Source organism: Muscardinus avellanarius (genome assembly GCF_963383645.1).
Source record: "Muscardinus avellanarius genome assembly, chromosome: 20".
NCBI lineage: Eukaryota > Metazoa > Chordata > Mammalia > Rodentia > Gliridae > Muscardinus > Muscardinus avellanarius.
In genome coordinates this window covers 19,822,890-19,842,180 of record NC_137806.1, presented here as the reverse complement: position 1 = coordinate 19,842,180, position 19,291 = coordinate 19,822,890, and the positions used below count along the sequence as shown (strand labels likewise).

Genomic DNA, 19,291 nt, shown 5'->3' with positions numbered 1-19,291 from the left:
AACTTAGTGAGGCTCTCAGCAACTTAGTGAGAGGAGACCCTGTTTCAAAATAAAAAGTAAGGGGCGGGAATTGAATGAGGGCTAATTGGGTGATGTGTGCATGGATGCCTCCACCAACTTGTACCTCATTAAGATTTATGACCACAATGCACCAATAAAAAATTAATTAATTAAATAAAAAGTAAAATAGGACCAGGGTAGAGCTCGATGGTAGGATGCCTGAGTTCAATCCCCAACACACACACACACACACACACACACACACACACACACACACACAGTCATTAATCATAGTCCTTACTAGGTAGAATGGGGAAGAAACCTTTTTATTCTACTTCCAAGCTATCTGTTGTACTGGCTACTGGTTCCCCTACCATCACCACCTCAAGTGTCATGCGTGCTAGACAAGCACTCTACCCCTGAGCTGTGCCCCCAGTCCTGTTTGGTCGCGTATTCTTTGTCTTTTCTTCATTTTCTTAGTAGCAGAGTCATTTATTGTTATTATTGCTTGCAGTGCTGGGGATCCCACCTGCTAGGCACGTGCTCCACCACTAAAGTATACCCTGAGTCCTAGGAACCAGATTTTAAAAGAATTGTTAGGCAGAAGCTGGGTACATAACAGGAAGGAAAAGGAGGGTTTTTGTCAACATGAACCCACGATTTCAGTGGTATAACACTGATCTGCTGTCAGCAAAAGCACAAATGAGCACGTTGGGAGTCTCCACAGTGTTCAGAGTTGGAATCTGGAGCAGTGGGCCCGTGCGGGTTAAACTTGTTTGCGTTATCTAAGATGTTTGAGAAACCAGAGGATTTGGGGACAACCAGGCTGAAAGCATTAATTGGAAGTGACCTTCATCGAATCTAGCCATGGAACCAATATGCACTGATGCTGCAAGGAGAACATCTTTATGCCCGGCTCCGAAAAGGCGGCGTTACCTGAAATACACCCAGTGGCCGGCCCCTGACCTCGGCCTGGCCCAGCCCTCCCTGCTGTTTGGTTTGCAGACTGTGGCCACCACCTGGACCCATCAGCTGCTCTGCTGAACAGGAGAACAGCGGCAGCCCTGCTCCAGGTCCCTGGCTCCCACGGCGACATTGTCAGCAACATTCTACATAGCTCTCCAACCCTGATCCCTTGGGGCACAATTACAGTTGTTCACTCCTTTTGTGTGTGGGAGGGATACTGGGGATTGAACCCAGGGGCATTCTACCCCTGACCTACACCCCAGGCCTACGTTATTAATTTTATTTTGAAACAAGGTCTCACTCGGTTGTGGAGGGTTTCACTCCGTTGCTGAGGCTGGCTGTGAACCTGTGATCCTCCTCTCTCAGCCTCCCAAGTACTATGATGACAAGCATGCACCGCCATACCTGGCTTTGTTCCTTTCCTTAGGTGAATAGTAGCTAGTTGATTAGCTACAACCTATTTATAATGTCCTGAGAAGTTTGCAAATAGCCCTGGGGCTCGCCCTTAGAAGTTTCTAGAGTTCACATCCCTTGGGTTATCATAATCTTTTATTAGCAGGACTTCACAAAGCTCTAACTCAGAACTGTATTGACAAAACACCCATCTTCCATAAAAACTGCGATTTGGAGAGGTATTATATATAACACGCTTCTCCTTTTAAAAAATCATCAACAAAGCAAAATAGGCGGTTCTTCCTAATCACAGCTCTAATCTCAGTTATGAAGAAACTGGCTCTTATTTTCTCGGGAAAAAGAATAGAGATGCCCTTATTATTCACACCAATGAAGATAATCAGAAAATAAGATACGGTAATAAAAAACACACGTACGGCTAACCACACACACCCTCACGAATTCCCAACTTGTAAGTACTTGAAAAGATCTTCTCTTCCCTTTGAATTGTGCCTGATTTTCTGAAGTCTGGTCTGACCTAAACAGACGGTGGCAACATTAATTACTGAAGTGCAAAAATGAAAGAAACGCTCGACTCCGCGCTGGCGCTGAGGGCCGGTGCTTTCCTAGAGCACTGAGGACCGTTTTCCCGTGTTGCGTTCAAACCCCCTCAGTCTGAGAAGGAGCCGATGCTGGACAGCTGTTCAAAGCAGACTTCCCTCCCTCTCTATTTTTCACCCCATCTTTTGCGTTTACAATTCCCTTCCTCTTTTCTAAATAAATGTCACCAGATCCTCAGCTTCTGTTACATGCCCAGGATCATAGTTGCCTCTTCCCAAGATGCTTTCTCTAGAGTGAGCGGAGGCCGTCCTTTCCCAGTGGGCCCGGGGCATGCCAGGCTGTGCAGTGGAGTCTGCCCTCAGGCCACCTCCTGGCCCAGCACACTCCTGGAGTTGTGATTCTTAGGACCCTCAGCATGGGTGTGAGCGCAGAGGAAGCACAAGAAAAGGGAGATGGTACCCCTCCCCAAGACTGCCTGACATTGTCCTGACCCTTTGCACTTGAGCTCAATGTAACCATGAGTGTCCAGTGCTGGAAGCTCAAAGGAACGTGGTGAACTCAAGCCCAGAGTGTTCATTGCAGGGCACAGATCAGATGTGGTAAAGCTGCAGGTGCAGCCAGGCAGTGCGCCCCAGTTATGTGCCATCAACAGTACTTCACACAGGAATGACTTCTGCTTCGCATTTTAAGCATCCACAGTGAACCCCAAACTTTTCTGAGATTTCCCCTTCTAAGGTGTGTGTGGCTGCTGTGTTTTCACTTAGGGAAGCTAGTCGATGCAAGCTGCAAGAGTTGGTCTCCTTTGGAAAGGGTTTGTAAACTCTTTACTATTCTCCAAAATTCCAAGTGCCTAGTCTCATGTTGAAAACATCCAGAGCATATGTATTCCCCTTCAACAAAGCTCCTCCAAAAGCCCAAAGATGGAAACAGCAGCATTTCCAGGCCTTACTAAGAAATATCACAAGTTTATGTTACAGGTAACCAGTTGGCATATACAGTCATATAGTGTAACTTTTTTTAGTTAATCAGCTTTGAGCATGATTAATCTGTAAGAGTTTAGGAAAGCCGAATTAATTGTTCAATTTATTCATTCATTCTTCCACAAATATTGGGAAGTATGTGCCAGACCCCATATTTTTCTCACTGAATTGGACCTATTTCTCTTTTGGACTAAAGAAAATAGGTCCCAGTTAGGCCTTCAAGAGCTATTCGAGATCTGAGAAAATCACTTGGTCATTTCTTTTTTCTTTCTTTCTTTCTTTCTTTCTTTCTTTCTTTCTTTCTTTCTTTCTTTTTTTTTAAGGCTCTAAGGATGGAACCCAGGGGCATTTGACCTCCGAGATACACCCCCTGCCCCATTTTTTATTCTTTATTTTGAAACTGGGTCTCACTAAATTGCAGAGGGCCTCACTGAGTAGCTGAGGCTGTCCACCAACCACAATCCTCCAGTCTCAGCCTCCTGAATGCTGGGATTACAAATGTGAGCCCCCATGCCTGGCACTTGGGAATTTCTTGATCAGTCCTGGGAATTTGTGGAGGCTGATTATGAGAAGAAGAAAAGCCAGTGTTTTTTATGTAGTGACTTTGCATCTCAGGAAATTCTATTCCATGTCTAGCTGACAAATCACCCATGTAGGAGAAGATCATTCTTCTGTGTAGCAAGGAATGTTCAGGGGACTCCAAATACAGGCTTGAAATTGAGCCTTATGGGTCTCAGATAAAGTATTCTGCCTCAATATAATTTCAGATTCATTAATTGGTAGAATTGGAGAGTAATAGCCTGTCTAGCTGGATAATTTCTAGATAAGGAAGACCCTGGAAAGTGATGTGAACAAAAGGTAGCCAAATTGAGAGCGAGCGAGCATGTCAGTACTCCTCCCAGAGGGCCCATTACAGGTTCCAGTGGGTGGTACCTACTTACATAAAAGCACTGGGTAGCTGTCCCTCACCTTGCAGACCCTCCATTGTAAAGATGCCTGGGATGCTCTTAAGAATATATGGTCATCTATGCAGAAGGGTTTTGTTGTTTTTGGGTTTAGGATATTATTGGATGTAGCTACCATAGTCTTCGCTCCTTAGTCTCCCATTGATTATAGCTCCATCTGCTGGCAGCAAAGAGAGATAGTTTGGAGCAGTAGATTTTGAATTCTGGTGGTTCCTAGAGTGGCCTATATTCTTAATAGATCTCTATATGATACATCATCTCTACATATAAAATATACACGTTTTATATCTACACACATGTGTATGTATAGATAGGTAAAGAGATCATATATTTTAATGTACATTTAACAAATGAAGAAATCAAGTTAGAAATAATATTGAATAGTTGTTAAAAAATTTTTGCATTTATGAACTGTATCCTTTGAGGGAAATTCACCAAGTGATGGGTGCGTGCACTTTGAGCCTTGATTTCCAATTGCTTTGTACCAATTGCATTGCAACTGCATTGCACCATAGTACAAATTGTACTATGATGTAGATTTTGCAGTTAGATGAGTCAGAGCTGAGACCCACACTAATGTCCCGATTGCTTGTGCAGTTTGACTCATCAGTATGTGATTCCTTGGGTGAAGCATTATGAACATATTTTTGCAAAACAGATGTTAGTGACTTGATCAAGAACTTTTTAAAAAGCACCTTTGTAGAATTTGAGCAATACAACAGTACAGTAACCTATCATTTCTTGGATTCAGTCAGGGAATGAGGCCCTGACATCTATGGAATTCATTGTATGTACTGAATAACTGCTGGAGCCAGCTGGCAAAAGTACAGGTTCCGAAGAGAGGAGTGAGGATGAAAAGAATTCAGTTCTAAGAATTTTATTCATAGAATACTTAATTCTGTCATGGAAGGATCGCCAGTACACTCCTGGGTCAATATCTCTATTGACCAATCTGGGTTTATCACTCTCGTCCTATTTATACAGCTCCAGGTCAATCAACCCTCGTGCCGTCACCACCTGTGTGCGTAAAGGTCAAATCAATCAATTCCACCTGAGCTTCTCTTAGACCTTGAACTTTCCATGACTCCAAACCTTATTGGCTCTGGACAAAAGACAGTCTGAAGTATTCTTAAAGGGGAAAACCTTAATGGCTCCCCACAAATAACATTTTCTTGTTTGTAATTAGAATGGTACCATCCCTAGGAGATTTGAAAAATAGCCAACTAAGTCATTGTTCTGGGTTCTGTGGTTCAGGTTAAGAACCCCAGGTAAGGAAAAACTGGAATGTGAAAATCACTTCCCACTCTATCTTTCCCCAAGGTAATTAGTTACTGGTTGGTAAGTATCCCTCTAGATGTTCTTCTCTGCATATAAAATCATTTAAAGAGCCGGGCATGGTGGTGCAGGCTTTTAATCCCAGTACTTGGGAGACTGAGACAGGAGAATTGCAGATTCATGGTCAGCCTTAGCAACTTAGTGAGTTTCAAAATAAAGAATACAGAAAAATAGGCTGGAGATGTAGCTTGGAGGCAGAATGCTCCTGGGTTCAATCCCTGGTGCCCCCCCCCACACACACCATTTAAATATGTACACACCCCTGCATACACATACTTGAGAGACACAATGCAATATATATGTAACAAGATGAGAAAAGAACTGTGAGCTACAAGAAATTACAAAAAGTTCTTGGTGAAGATGATGTACAACTGAGCCTTAAAGGATGAGTAGTGTATTAAGAAGATACAAGAAGGATGAGCCCTCCCAGTTAAAAGGGATGCACAGCTGGGGAGAGCAGGATGTGTGAGCACTCCCTGCCCTCATCCAGGAACATTTGGTGTGGGGTAGAAGTGGAGGATGAGATGGGTCACGTGAAAGCCAAGTAACTAGTGACTTCTAAATGGCACCAGTTGTTGGAACCTTCTTCTGGGCTGCAGGGAGTCAGTGCCAGAGTTCAAGCCAAGAATTTTGATCAATTCTGGATTTGGAGCATGAGCTCAGGAGACAGCAGGGAGAAGGGTGAGGAGGAGAGAGAGAACAGAGGAAGGGAGAACAATGAAATGGATTTGAATTGGGCGTGATTGTGAAGAGATAGGAAAAATAATGCCTACAGTTTAAGGCTGTCTGTCGTGAGAGTGGAACGAGATAACATCTGTGAATGTGCCCAAGTTATAAAAATGAAAGTATTATTTTTAATACCATCTGGCACACACTTCAACGTTATCACTTTCTCTTGCGACTGACAGTATCCCAATTTTCTCAGCATTATTTCTTATGCTGTGTATACATTCAGGGAAAAATAACCTGTCCCAAGAAAGAAGGAAATCTATATATTTTAGTTTGGGAGGCTGTATATTCACTCTTAAACAAACAGGAGTGTTTGTCAAGACATCAGAATATTCAACTGTTTTTGAGGCAGTTACATGCCAGGGAATTACAGCTTATTTGTGTGTGCCTATGTGAATAAAATTTAAACTTTCTGGGCTGCTTAGAAAAAGCAAGAGTGGTAGACCGTGAAAAATTACGTGTAATATTTGCCTAAGATAGATAGGCTTTTTCCCTGGGAGAGGCCTTTCCCAGACTACGCTGGGAGCCCGGAAGTGGCTGAGAGAGGAGGACCGGAAGCTGGTCTAGGATCGTTGACGTAACTTCCGCCCGGAGACCTGCACCCCTGCATCGCTGCAGAGTCTGGGCGTGGCCCCTCCTGCCTAATGGTATACTTGCAGCGTCTAAGGCTTCTGATTGTTTCTTTCCATTTCTTGTCATCACATGGCTTCTTGAACCTGAGCTAGATGGGTTCCCATTTCCAAAGAATCAGGGTACCAGAAATGAACTGTTCTTGCCCTTTTCTTCCTCTGAATACCTCGGCATTGCTTCCACAACCCCCTCCCCTCAGATAATGAGCCATGATGGGATGAGGAGGGAAATAAAGAAACAGAACAAGAAATGCTGAACTTTCACTTCCCTTTCTTCCTCTTCTGTGCATTTTCCCCCTCATTTGACATAGAGTTCAAATTTAGTGAATCCTTGAACTGTAGAAAATTAGGCTGGAGGCGAAGATGCGGTCGCTCTCAGTTCGTAGAGCATGTGTGTCCAATAGCTTGCCCATCCTCTGGGTCCTGACGTTCCCTACAGCCTAGGGGCTTTGGAGTGGGGCCTACTTGCATTTAGCACTGATTTTTTTTTCCCTTTCTGCACGAATTAATTTTAAAATGTTTCCCTGGCTCTTTCTGGGGTTTTCTTGCTTGGCTGTCAGTTACCATGCAGGCAGGCATCTGGTTCAGTGCCCATGTGCGGCTTCCCATTCAGTTTTTCTCTTTGCCTGACCCCACTTCCCTCTACCCACCTCTTCTGTCCATTATTGGGGAATTCAGAGGCTGTAGTGTAGATTGCCATAGAAACCATTACTCTGTGCCTGTAGATGTGTTGTCTTGTTTTTACTTGGGGCCTAGTAGATGATAAGTGACTAAAATTAAATAAGGTTCTTTTTAACACCCGAAGTTGCTTTCAGTGACATTATTATCACCTTAAATTGTGCCCTTTTTAGAAGGGTTTTCTGTTTGCAGGTGAACATTATTCATGTATGAAGGTCCTCTTGGCCATGCTTCGGAAAGACTGTTGATTTTTTTTTTTTTTTTTTTTTTTTTTTGTGGTACTGGGGGTGGAACCCAGGGGCGTTCTACCTCCAAGCTATAGCCCCAGCTCTAGTTTTTATTCTTTATTTTGAAATAGGGTCTCATTGAATTCAAAGGGCCTCGCTAAGTATCTGAGGCTGTCTGCCAACCACGATCCTCCGGTCTGCACCCGGCTTGAATATTGATTTATAAGGATTATGCTATGCAAGTTGACAGAACCTCTGTCTTCCATTTACCTGTCCCTCATGTCTCCACTTCTCTGACTAGTTTTTCTCCATTTGCTGAGTCTAGGCAGGTATGGGATGATGAGAAGCTCTTTCTAATTATTAATTCTGGACTTTTTTTTTTTTTGGTGGTACTGGGGTTCCTGGAAGCCCTTCTGTCTCTGGGATACACTCCCACGGGCTACACTCCCAGACCTATTTTTTACTTTTTTTAATGTGGAAACAGGGTCTCTTAAGCCAGCGAGATCCTCCTGTCTCCGCCTCCCAAGTGCGGGGATTACAAGTGTGCGCCACCGCGCCCGGTGTTAATTCTGGACTTTTAACCATTTCCTCTGCTTCTGATCATCCCTTTCCAGCTCACTTTGCTCCACAGAGCTCTCTCCTGTCAAGATGTTTACAACCAAGTATCCTGAGAGCATCCACTAAATTCAGAAGAGTTCAACAAATCTCTGCACCTCCATAACATGGATATTGCATTGTTAGTGGTAAAGTTATTACTTTGGTCTTAGGTGTTGTGATTTTACATAAATAACTGAATTTATATAAACTCTTGGAAGTTCTCATTATAACTTAGTTATAATAAATCACTATAACAAATTATAGTGTGATAGCTTAAACAAGGACTTGAGAGTCTGAATAGACTGACAGCAGTTCAATTCTCAGCAGTTTCATTTATGGCTTATATGACCCTGGAATATTTACATAATCTCCAGGGATCTTGGCCTCCCTTCTCCCTCCTAGGTTTAGTCTTCAGTAACAATAAAAAAAAATCTTGGTACAGTTTTAACATATAATTAACAGTATGTAAATAGTATATATAAAACAGCCAAGTAAGCGGGGTCTAAAGAAAGTTATATAATTTGCTCATCACTAGGTGTAGATGTGTTTCCTCAGGGGACTGAGGAAATTGCATTTACTGCAAGAGTCAGAGTTAAGATGCTTGAGAAAACAATATCGGAGTTGTCAAATTTTCCAAACACAAAAATGGTAGAATATGGGAGCTGTAGACTGAGAAGCTTGACTTCAATGCACAGTAAAATTCTGGAATAGAAAATTAAGCAGATGGTTTGTGATCATTTAGTAAAGACTGTAGTGGTTGCTAGGAGCTAACACGGGTTTACTAAGAACAAATCTTTCCAAACATCCCATTTTTCTTTTAAATAGTCTTATGTGGGGTGTAGAGCTGAGAAATGCCATTTCAACAAAGCATCTAATTGTCTCCTGATGGATAGGATGGTGAAGTGTGTGCTAGATGATAGTTTTATTGGATCTGCAGCTAGACAGCAATCAAATTCAGCTGCGTAGTGTCAGTTATCTTCGTGGGGGGCCGGGAGGATCTCTGGTGGAATGTTGTGGAGCTCTGTCATGTAATCTTCCCACTTAAAATTTTAATTAGGAATCTGAAGGAAGACATCTGTACCAAGTATCGAGGTGGACTAAAGTTGGAAGGGAAAATAAAGACAATAGCTGCCTTTGGTCATCCAAAGTGCTGAACGGAACTTTGAAAGATTGAATTTAACAATGCTAAACATGAAGATGTTAAGCGCTAAAGATCCAGCCTGTATAAGAAAGGAAACCTGGCTTTGTAGAAGCTGAAGAAGAAAGCCAGATGTGGTGGCGCACGCTTGTCATCCCAGTATCAGGGAGGCTGAGACAGGAGGATCGCAGTTCGTGGCCAGCCTCAGCTACTTAGTGAGGCCCTTTGCAACTACTCAGTGAGACCCTGTTTCAAAATAAAGAATGAAAACATAGGGTTGGGGGTGTAACTCGGAGGTCGAATGCCCCTGGGTTCCATCCCCAGTACTGCAAAAAAGGGAAAAAAATGTTTAAGAAGAAAAAAAAAATCATGATCTGGTGATTTAATTGACTCTGAGTTTAATATAATTCATTCATTCAACAAATATATCAAATACATTATCTGCCATGCCTAATTTTTGGCCTTAGACCAAAATAGCAAGAAATCCTTCCCTACATGGAGCATAGTTTCTTATGTTATCCAACTGTTTTAAAAAGAAGAGGGAAGAGGAAGAGGTGGTGGTGCAGGAGGAGGAGGAGAGAGGGAGAGAAGAAGGAAGGGAGGAAGGAAAGAAAGAAGGACTACCAAGCACTGTGATGCGTCTCAAGTTCAAGGCCAGCATGGGCAACTTAGGGAAGCCTTTTCTCAAGTAAATCAGACAATACAAAATAAAACCTAATGCTGGGCTTCGTTTGCAAAAGTATACTATTCAGCCCCTGATGCGTAATAGTTTTACTCTATTATTTAGCATGCTTTAAATTTAACATGCTTTACACTGGGGTCATTACTTTCAGCTGCAAACAGCACAGGCTGGACAAGTGAGTGACAGTGTGAGGACCGCGGTGGCAGGGATGCTGCAGGACAAAGGGCCGAGGTTAAGAAGCGGGACGAGAAGGCAGCGTGACACTCGCGTGTTTTCAGGGAACAGTGCAAACTCCTTGTTGCCTCCAAGAGTAGCTATTTAATTACCAGGAAGCCATTTCTGGTGAATAGGAGGCAGGCTTCCTAGGAAGTATGAGCTGAGGGAGGCCGAAGTGTTACTCTCATGTCTTGTCCACCGCTAAATTCATAACGCCCAGGACTGTGCTGGCACCTGGTGGGCATCCAACAAGGGTTTGATGAATGAATAATGAAAAGGGGGAATTCAGCGTGTGCTGAGCATTTGTGTGGGTTAAAATCTGCCTGAGACCTAGAAATGGGTGGATGGCCTTTTATGAAGATAATCTCTGTACTAAAATAAATTAGAAATTTTAAGTGCCGTTTTTGTATATCATAAGGGGTCTGAGGGTGGAATAAAGTCACTGAAAACAGATGTGGGAGGCCAGAATGTTTTCTTTTACCATGTTCCAACACCTCCACAGTAATTAAGCCACTTTTCTTAAGAGACATTTAAGAGGCCGTGTTACATTTATTTGAAATTTCTCAAGTATGCTTATTTAAACACGACCCGTCTTAGCTCTACCCCTGCCATATTCCTGGCACCCTCTCCATATTTCGGACCCACAAAGAACTCTGCTTGATCTGACCTTAAAGATAATTCTGCAGAGCCCAGCACTTTGTTATTTGCTAATATTTTTTTCTCTATCTAGATGTTGAGCATTTGGAAGACAAAATCTTATTTTATAGTTTTCTTGTATTCCTCCAGACATATAGCAAAACCTTAGTGGATAGTAATTGCTTGATTATTTAATTAGTTGACATATTCATTAAGAGAGATTGGGCAGGGCGTGGAGGTGCACGCTTGTAATCCCAGCATTCAGGAGGCAGAGATCGGAGGATCACGATTTGCGGAGAGTCTCAGCTACTTAGCGAGGCCCTTTGTAACTCAGTGAGACCCTATTTCAAAAAATAAAAAAGATATAAAAATAGGGCCAGGGGTATAGCTCAGAGGTAGAATGCCCCTGGGTTCTATCCCCAGGAGAGAGAGAGAGAGAGAGAGAGAGAGAGAGAGAGAGAGAGAGAGAGAGAGAGAGAGAGAAGAAGAAGAAGAAGAAGAAGAAGAAGAAGAAGAAGAAGAAGAAGAAGAAGAAGAGGAGGAGGAGGAGGAGGAGGAGGAGGAGGAGGAGGAGGAGGAGGAGAGGGGAGGGGAGAGGAGAGGAGAGGAGAGGAGAGGAGAGGAGAGGAGAGGAGAGGAGAGGAGAGGAGAGGAGAGGAGAGAGGAGAGAGGGAATGGTTGGATGGTCCTTTTGACCATTGTAAGATGGTCACTTGCAGTTATCTCTGCCACCTGCAACTCCTCTCTGGAATGCTCCTGTGGATGAAAATTGATTTCGAGTTAGCATTCATGTAAGATATGGCAGAGTGCTATTAATAAGCATTATCTTCTTATCCCATGCATCCTAGGAGGGGATTATGGTCTTACTTTGTGAGCATCTGCCATTTTGGCTAGGCAAGTGCTTTGTACAGGGTTAATTCTTTGTATATAGTTGAATGTGAATTAATTATTAAATACTGAACTCTAGGACCCAAAGAGCCTTCTTGGCTCAACCTCACCTAAGACTGTAGGTGCCAACCTCTAAGCCCAGTTTAGAGGCTTATTGAATGATTCATGTAACTAGGGGTTATCAGATTCAACACGAAAATATGGGGTGCCCAGGTACACTTGAATTTCAGATTAACAATGAAATATTTGAGACATACTTATATTTTAGGTATTTTTATTCATAATTCAAATATAACCACGTTCTCTGTATTTTATCCAGAAACCCTGCATATAATCTCATTTCTCTCAATCTCCGATAAATCTAGGTTCTTAATTAGCTCCCAAATTAACTTGACTGAATGAAAGTATTTGTGCCCACATAAATGATCTTATGGCAATTTTTTTAATTTCAAAAAATACTCACATAATGTGAACATTTTTTGTGTGGCCATATTCTTTCAGGTATATCAAATAATGATAATACCTTGAATTTCAAGGGGCTTGTCGGGCCCTATAGTTAAGCACTCTTGGTTTTTTTGGTAGTGTGGTTTACTTGATAGAATGATATAATTTTTTGCTGATACTATTTGGCTTTGGTGGCTTGGTAACCACCTCTAACAAGTAAGTGCTCTGTGTGGGAACCAGGAAAAATGTGACTTTAAGTGTAATTATTTCAGGCCTGACAAAACAACTGCATTAATTAATAAGAGCTGTCGGAATCAAAGCAAAGCGTTGTCACTTTTAATTATCTTATCTCTTAACTCCAAGGCAAGAGAATATGTTTTATTTCTTCCACCTTCCTTTTAAGAGGAAGACATCTCACACTTGGGAAAACTGCCTCCATTTTCCTGAGTGAAATATATAATGTTGCTCCCTGCTACTGAGCAGCAACAGCCTTTAAATGTCATTCATTCATTCATCCATTCATTCATTCATTCGGTAAATATTTATTGAGCAGGTCTGTGCGAGGTGCCTTGGGAAAACATAATGGATAATGTAGTCTCTGCTTTCAAGGGTTCACGAGACACTGCAAGTTACATGCTTGATTTTAAATGGTTCAGGAGTCATTTCAGTGAAAGGCCTGTGCTGTGAGCTAATTAGCTCGCTGAGTAATGAAATGATTCTTCTCTCAAATGCATTAAATAAATACCGCACCTTATGTTTGGCGCAGAACGCTGCTCTTGACAGAGAGTTCTAGGAGCTAGGATGAGGCTGTTTCCTTCTCCCGGCTGCTTCAGTCAGGATCCGCTATTCAGAGTGTGGTCCCCAGCCCAGCAGCATCTGCGTCTCAGGGGAGCCGGGGAGAAATTCTTGAGCTCAGCCCGTACCCCAGACCCACTGAACCAGAGCCTTCCTGTAATCCTGTCCCCGGGGGATTCATTTGCACACTGAAGTTGGAGAAGCACTGAGGCTCAGTTTTGTGGGTACAGATTGTCTGAGGCTCTTGGGAGAACACAGATTCCTGGGCCCATTCCCTCGGAGACTCTGATTCTGTATCAGCCGAGTAGGCCTGAGAATCCGCATTTCTACCAAGCTCCCAGGAGATGCCGGGACTGTCTGTGCAGACCCGCACTGTGAGGGGCACTGGACTCGGTGCATGGGCCACTGAATCGACACTCGATGTGGGGTAAACAAGCCCCACTGAGCGGGTCAGGCTGGTTTTCTTTTGCTTACACTGAATCCATGAACACGACCATGAAACTGTTCGTATGGGAGATGGATGTGTGTACCATTAATTGTTGCGACCAGTCTGCGCTGGCATGGTGACACAGCAGGAGAGGGAGCAGGTGGATGCCAGCCAGGGCCTCAGCCACTGGAGTAGCCTGCCTGAGCATGGGGTGTGGAGAGATGTGGCCTGTGGGACACACTTGAAGCCGTAACAGTTAAACCATTATGGCTAAATTTTAGAGTATAGAGCCTTAGGAATGCAAAGGTGCAGAGATTAAGGAGGGGTATTGAGAAATGAGTCTGGAAAAGGTTTGGGGACAAGATCTTGAAGTCTTAAATGTCTTATGAAGGAGGTTGGACTCTGTTATAACTCTTTGCCATAAGGACATGTGTTTTTAAACACGTTCCATTCTAGTTTACTTACCATTGTATGTTTTCTTTTAGGATTAAGCATGAAAACATCGTTGCCCTGGAAGACATCTATGAGAGCCCAAATCACTTGTACCTGGTCATGCAGCTGTAAGTACCAATGCTGGGTTGGGTAAGACAAGACGGAGTGGCGAGGTCTGTGGGCCGCAGGGAAGCCTGCAGCCCTCTGGATGCTGAGCGCTACATGCAGGGGTCTACGGGCCTCCCTGGGATGAGTCTGCAGCTGCTAGGCTAGCCTGGACATCCCAAGAGTGAGACCGCACGCTACTAATGCTGGGTGTCTCAACAGCTTTCTGCTGTGCCAGGGCCTGAATACACTTCAGTGGGCCCACTGCCAAGGGCACTTTGCTCCTGACTCTAGGAGAAGGTCCCACCCTTGTCTTCATTTCCAGGCACTGTGTAGTAGGGAAGCAGATGGCAGCTGGGTGCTGTGTCCCTTCCCCTCTCCTCTGACTCTGGTGGGTACGTTGCACCAGAGATTGGAAGGGGGAATTCATCCCAGGAATGAGAACTACCGTGTGATTGGAGTCAGACCACAAGGCGCTCATGTTAGTGACCTCTGCGTTCCAGGAGAGAGAAGAAACAGTAATAGAAAATTCAGGTAGGCTGGGCGTGGTGGCGCACGCTTGTAATCCCCGCGCTTGGGAGGCAGAGACAGGAGGATTGCGCAGGTTCGAAGCCAGCCGCGCGCGCACTGGCTTAGGAGACCCTGTTTCCAAATAAAAATGTAAAAATAGGTCTGGGAGTGTAGTCCGGAGATAGAAGGGCTTCCAGGAACCCCAGTACCATCAAAAAAAAAAAAAAGAAAATTCAGGTAGAAGCTTTCCTTGAACGTTGTTTTTTTTAAAATGTAAGCTGAAATTAGCCTCCTCACTTGCTTAAGTGTTTCAGTGTTATGATTCCTGGGAGCATCCAAGGACGCTTCCTAGAATTCCGTGATGGAAACTGCTCCAGAATGTTGTGTTTTAGCCGTAACCTGAGGAAATAAATTCTGGAATACCACATGCTTCAGTTTTATGACTGCAGAGGATTTTTGTTGAAGATAGAAACACATATTTAATTTCATTAATTATTAATGACTTTCAGTCTTTGAATCGCTGAAGGTATGCAGAAGAATGATGGTTAAGCTTACGATTTATTTTTAATGTATTCTCTTCTTTATAAATTTTTAAGCAATACATTATCTTGGGATCATGTTAGGATACAAATAAGCACTCATGTCTGCACTGTTCTGTTTGTTTTCTAAGTACTGGGGATTGAATCCAGAGCCTTGCACATGCTGGACAAACACTTTGCCACTGAGCTCCATCTCCAATTCTTTTTATTTTATTTTATATTTTTTATTTTGAGAGAAGGTCCCACTAACTTGCCCAAGTTGGCCACAAACTTTTGGTCTTCCTGCCACAGCCTCCTGGCTAGTTGGAATTACAAGGGTGTACCATCATGCCCAGCTCATCATGACATTTATTTAACTTTTCATTATATTTAAAATATTTTAGAAGGTTATGGCATCTTTGTGTAAATATTTTTAGAATGCTCAACTTGAAGGCATCTGATTTTTCACTGAGATGGACATTAAGTCAGTTTAAACAGTTAACTGATTGGTTGAGCATTAATTCTTCCATGACCTAGCTACAATCTTTCCTAGTTTCTTGCTCTTTTTGTTGATTTTATAATTTGCTGCATTGCTAGTTTTTTTTCTACACAGTAATTTACAATAATTTCCCCCCAATTCGGGGACACATATTGGGAGCTCATGTGACTTTATTATAGAGCCTACTCTTTAAAGATTTAGTTGACCAGGTATGATGGCACACATCTGTGATTCTAGTGATTCAGGAGGTTGAGGCAGGAGGATTGTAAGTTAGAGGGCAGTGTGGGCAATATAGCAAGATCATGTCTTTTTTTTTTTTTTTTTGGTGGTACTGGGGTTCCCGGAAGCCATTCTACCTCCGGGCTACACTCCCAGACCTATTTTATACTTTTTTTAATTTTTGGAAACAAGGTCTCCTAAGCCAGCGCGTCTGGCTTCGAACCTGCGCGATCCTCCTGTCTCTGCCTCCCAAGTGCGGGGATTACAAGCATGCGCCACCACGCCCTGCAAAGAGACCATGTCTTTAAAAAAAAAAAAAACAGAATATAAAAGGCCTAGGGCATAGTTCATGGTAAAAATCCTCCTGGATTTAATTCCCAGCACCTTAAAAAAAGATTTGATGACTCGCTTTCAAATACTGAACACCTCGTAAGAAGAATATAATATTTTAATGATAAGCACAAGTCCCATAAATATCAACTATATGTTTTAAGCTGGGTGACTTTTTATTGGTAATGCAGAAAGTACTAATGCTTTAATCCAGAGTTACATATGTACGCTTGCTTTATTTTTGTGTGTATGAAAATATATTGGATTCACCAGTTAAAGTGCCCCAAATATATAAATCACAAATTTACTTCTCACTATTGGTAAATTGGGGCAAATAACTAGGCCTCTTAGAGTACCAGTTTCCATAATGGGAAGAAATGGAGATAAAATATTATTTACATTGTAATGAATGTGAAAATGTATGAAAAAATGTCACTAAAACAGGTTCTTGGTGTATGCTGGTTTCTTTATGGATAGCTGCATTATTTCTTTAGGATGTTTCTGCAGATGGTCTTTAATTTTATGAAATAAAGTCCTACTAGATTTAAATTTTACCTTCCTTCCTTTCTCTCTCCCTCTCTCTCTCTCTCTCTCTCTCTCTCTCTCTCTCTCTCTCTCTCTCCCTCCCTCCCTCCCTCCCTCTCTTTCTTTCTTTCCTTCTTTCTCTCCTTCCTTCCTTCCTTCCTTCCTATCCTTGTACTAGGGATTGGACCCAGGGGCATTTTACAAACCTCCACATTACATCCCCTGACCTTTCTATATTATTTTGAAACAGGGTCTCACTAGGTTACTGAGCATTTCACGAAGTTGCTGAGCCTGGTCTCGAACCTGTGATCCTCCTGTCTCAGCCTCCCAAGAACTGGGAATTATAGTTGTGCACCATCACACTTAGCTTGTGTTTAAATTTTAAAAAGTTACCAAATGTTTTTCAAAATGACTGTATCATTTTACAACCCCTTGTGCATCGGATGAGGATTCCAACTTCTCTACATCCTTACCAACACTTGTTATTGTCTGCCTTTTTGATGATAGTCCTCCTGTGGGTATGAACTGGTATCTCTCAGTTGGATTTTTATTTCCTTGATGACAAATATTTTTATATGTGTTTATTGGCCACTCGTGTATCTTTTTTGGAGAAATATCCAAATCATTTTTCTATTTTTATTTTATTTTTTAAAATAAATTTTTATTAGTGCATTGTAGTCATACATCTCAATGGGGAAAAAATTTTGTGAAGATATGGATGCACACATCACCCACTCAGCCCCTACCTAACCCCTAACCCTTCTCTTTCTATTTTTAAATCGAGTAGCTTGTCTTTTACTGTTGAATCATAATCCCTCATGTATTTTCTATAGAAGACCTTTATCAGGCACATGGTTTACAATGATTCTCTTCTTTTGTGCTACAGATAATTCAATCTTTTTTATTTTATTTTATTTTTAATTTTAATTTTTTGGTGGTACTGGGGTTCCTGGAAAAACCCTTCTATCTCCGGGCTACACTCCCAGAAACCTATTTTTTATATTTTTATTTGGAAACAGGGTCTCTTAAGCCAGCAAGGCTGGCTTCGAACCTGCGTAATCCCCCTGTCTTCACCTCCCAAGTGCAGGGATTACAAGCATGTGCCACCACGCCTGGCCAATCTTTTTATTTTGATTATATAATTTGCAGCACAAAAGTTTTTTTTTTAATTTTTATACCATCTACTTTATTTTTTCTCTTTCTGCATATATTTTTGGTATCATACCTAAGAAATTATCACCTAATTCTTGATGATACCTTTGAATTGGGAAAATATTAATGGAGATAAAGTTCAATTTGATTTTTCTAATGATTTGGTGTGTTCTGGGGATTTTTTGTTTTTGTTTGATTTTGTCTGTATGAGGTCTTCACCTAATCTAAGTTTGCAATTTTTTTCTTCTAGAAATGTTATAGATTGAGCTGTTCTACTTAGGTATATTTTGAGATCGATTTCTGGTTAGTTTTAACGTATGGAGTGAGGTACAGACAGTATTTGTATTTTCCAAAGGGTTATTTCAGAGCCATTTGTTGCAAAGACTTTTATTTTTCCCAGTTAATTGTCTGGTTGTCAAAAATCAGTTGATTCTATGTGGCTGGGTTAATTTCTGTGTTCATTTTTCTGGTCCATTACTCTATATATCAGTCCCTTTTGTAATACCATACTGTCTTGTTTATTGTGGCTTTGTATTACCACTTCTCAGTCTTTTGACTAAGATCTGGTGTAGCTCTACAGTAAGTCTTGAAATTAGGCATCACAGTTTTCTAATTTCATTGCTCTTTCTTAAAATATCTCTGGGATTCTTAAAATAGACTGTTCACATTCATAAAACTTTACAATCAGCTTTTGAAAATGCTTGCAGGAATTTAGCTTAGGATTGCATCGAATCTGTATATCAATTTTAGATCATTGACAACTGAAAAAAATTGAGCTTTTCAATTCATAAGCAGGATCAATCTTTCCATTTGTTTAGGTCTTTTGTCACCCTCAATCATGTTTTATAGTTTTCAGCATGTAGGCCTTCCACATGTTTGTTCAGTTTATTCTGAAGTATTTTGTTTTATGGACCCAACTGTGAATGGATTTCATTTCATTTTTCTAGTTGTTTACTGCTGTTATATAAAAAATTGACTTTTATGCTAAATTCACTCACTCTAGTAGTTGTTTTGTGTATTTCTTAGTATTTTTATCAAAACAATCATATCATCTGCAATTGGCATTAATATTACTTGGTCCACAAAAATTTTTTGGTAAAACGTTGAGTTTAGTTTTAAGTATTAAGTATATCTTAATTTCATAATTATAACTTTAAAATATTTTGTCAGATGGTTTAGAAGTCCAATTAACACCTTTTTCATCCATTAATTACTAAATTACAGAGTTTTAAAGAAAGTAATAACCAAAGAAGAAGAAGAAAAGTAAAAAGAAGCAATAACTGAACCTTTTTAAAAATAAGATTAGGAAAGCCTTTGGTTTGGTTTGAGGATTTTGTAGGTGGGCTGTATTTTTGTGATTGTATTTTGGTTTTTGTTTAACAAAGCTCCATAGTTTTTGTTCTTAAGAACTCATATTTATTTTTGTCTGAGTCAGTGAAAAGTGGTTTTATTTTGTTCTTTTTTTTTTGGTTTGTTTGTGTTTGCTTTTGTTTTAGAAAAACTTAGAAAGTCCTTGATTTCTAAATACTTAGAAATCAACACTTTATAGGGGGCTGTTATTTCATAGGAGTCCTGCCTGGTAGGTTTCCAGTTTCCTAGGAAACCTCATGTTGAGCATGGAAGAGCAAATAAATTAAAGGATGCATGGCACCTGATTTTATTACTTTTCAGATCACTATTTTGATTCTGGCTATTATAGTGTATTTGTTGCCATG

General features: G+C 41.4%; 1 protein-coding gene across 3 annotated transcripts in view; it reads left to right on the top strand.

Annotated features, from left to right (window-relative positions):
• Positions 1-19,291, top strand: part of CAMK1D (calcium/calmodulin dependent protein kinase ID) — a gene marked incomplete at both ends in the record, with an annotated part of 417,729 nt that overhangs the window by 260,166 nt on the left and 138,272 nt on the right. For 2 of the 3 annotated variants that reach the window (XM_080717054.1, XM_080717055.1), the window contains one exon: positions 13,772-13,846. The exons of the other annotated variant lie outside the window; for it this stretch is intronic. In XM_080717054.1, the coding sequence (XP_080573180.1) occupies positions 13,772-13,846 (75 nt within the window). The remainder of the gene's footprint in view (positions 1-13,771; positions 13,847-19,291) is intronic. 3 annotated transcript variants of the gene reach the window in all.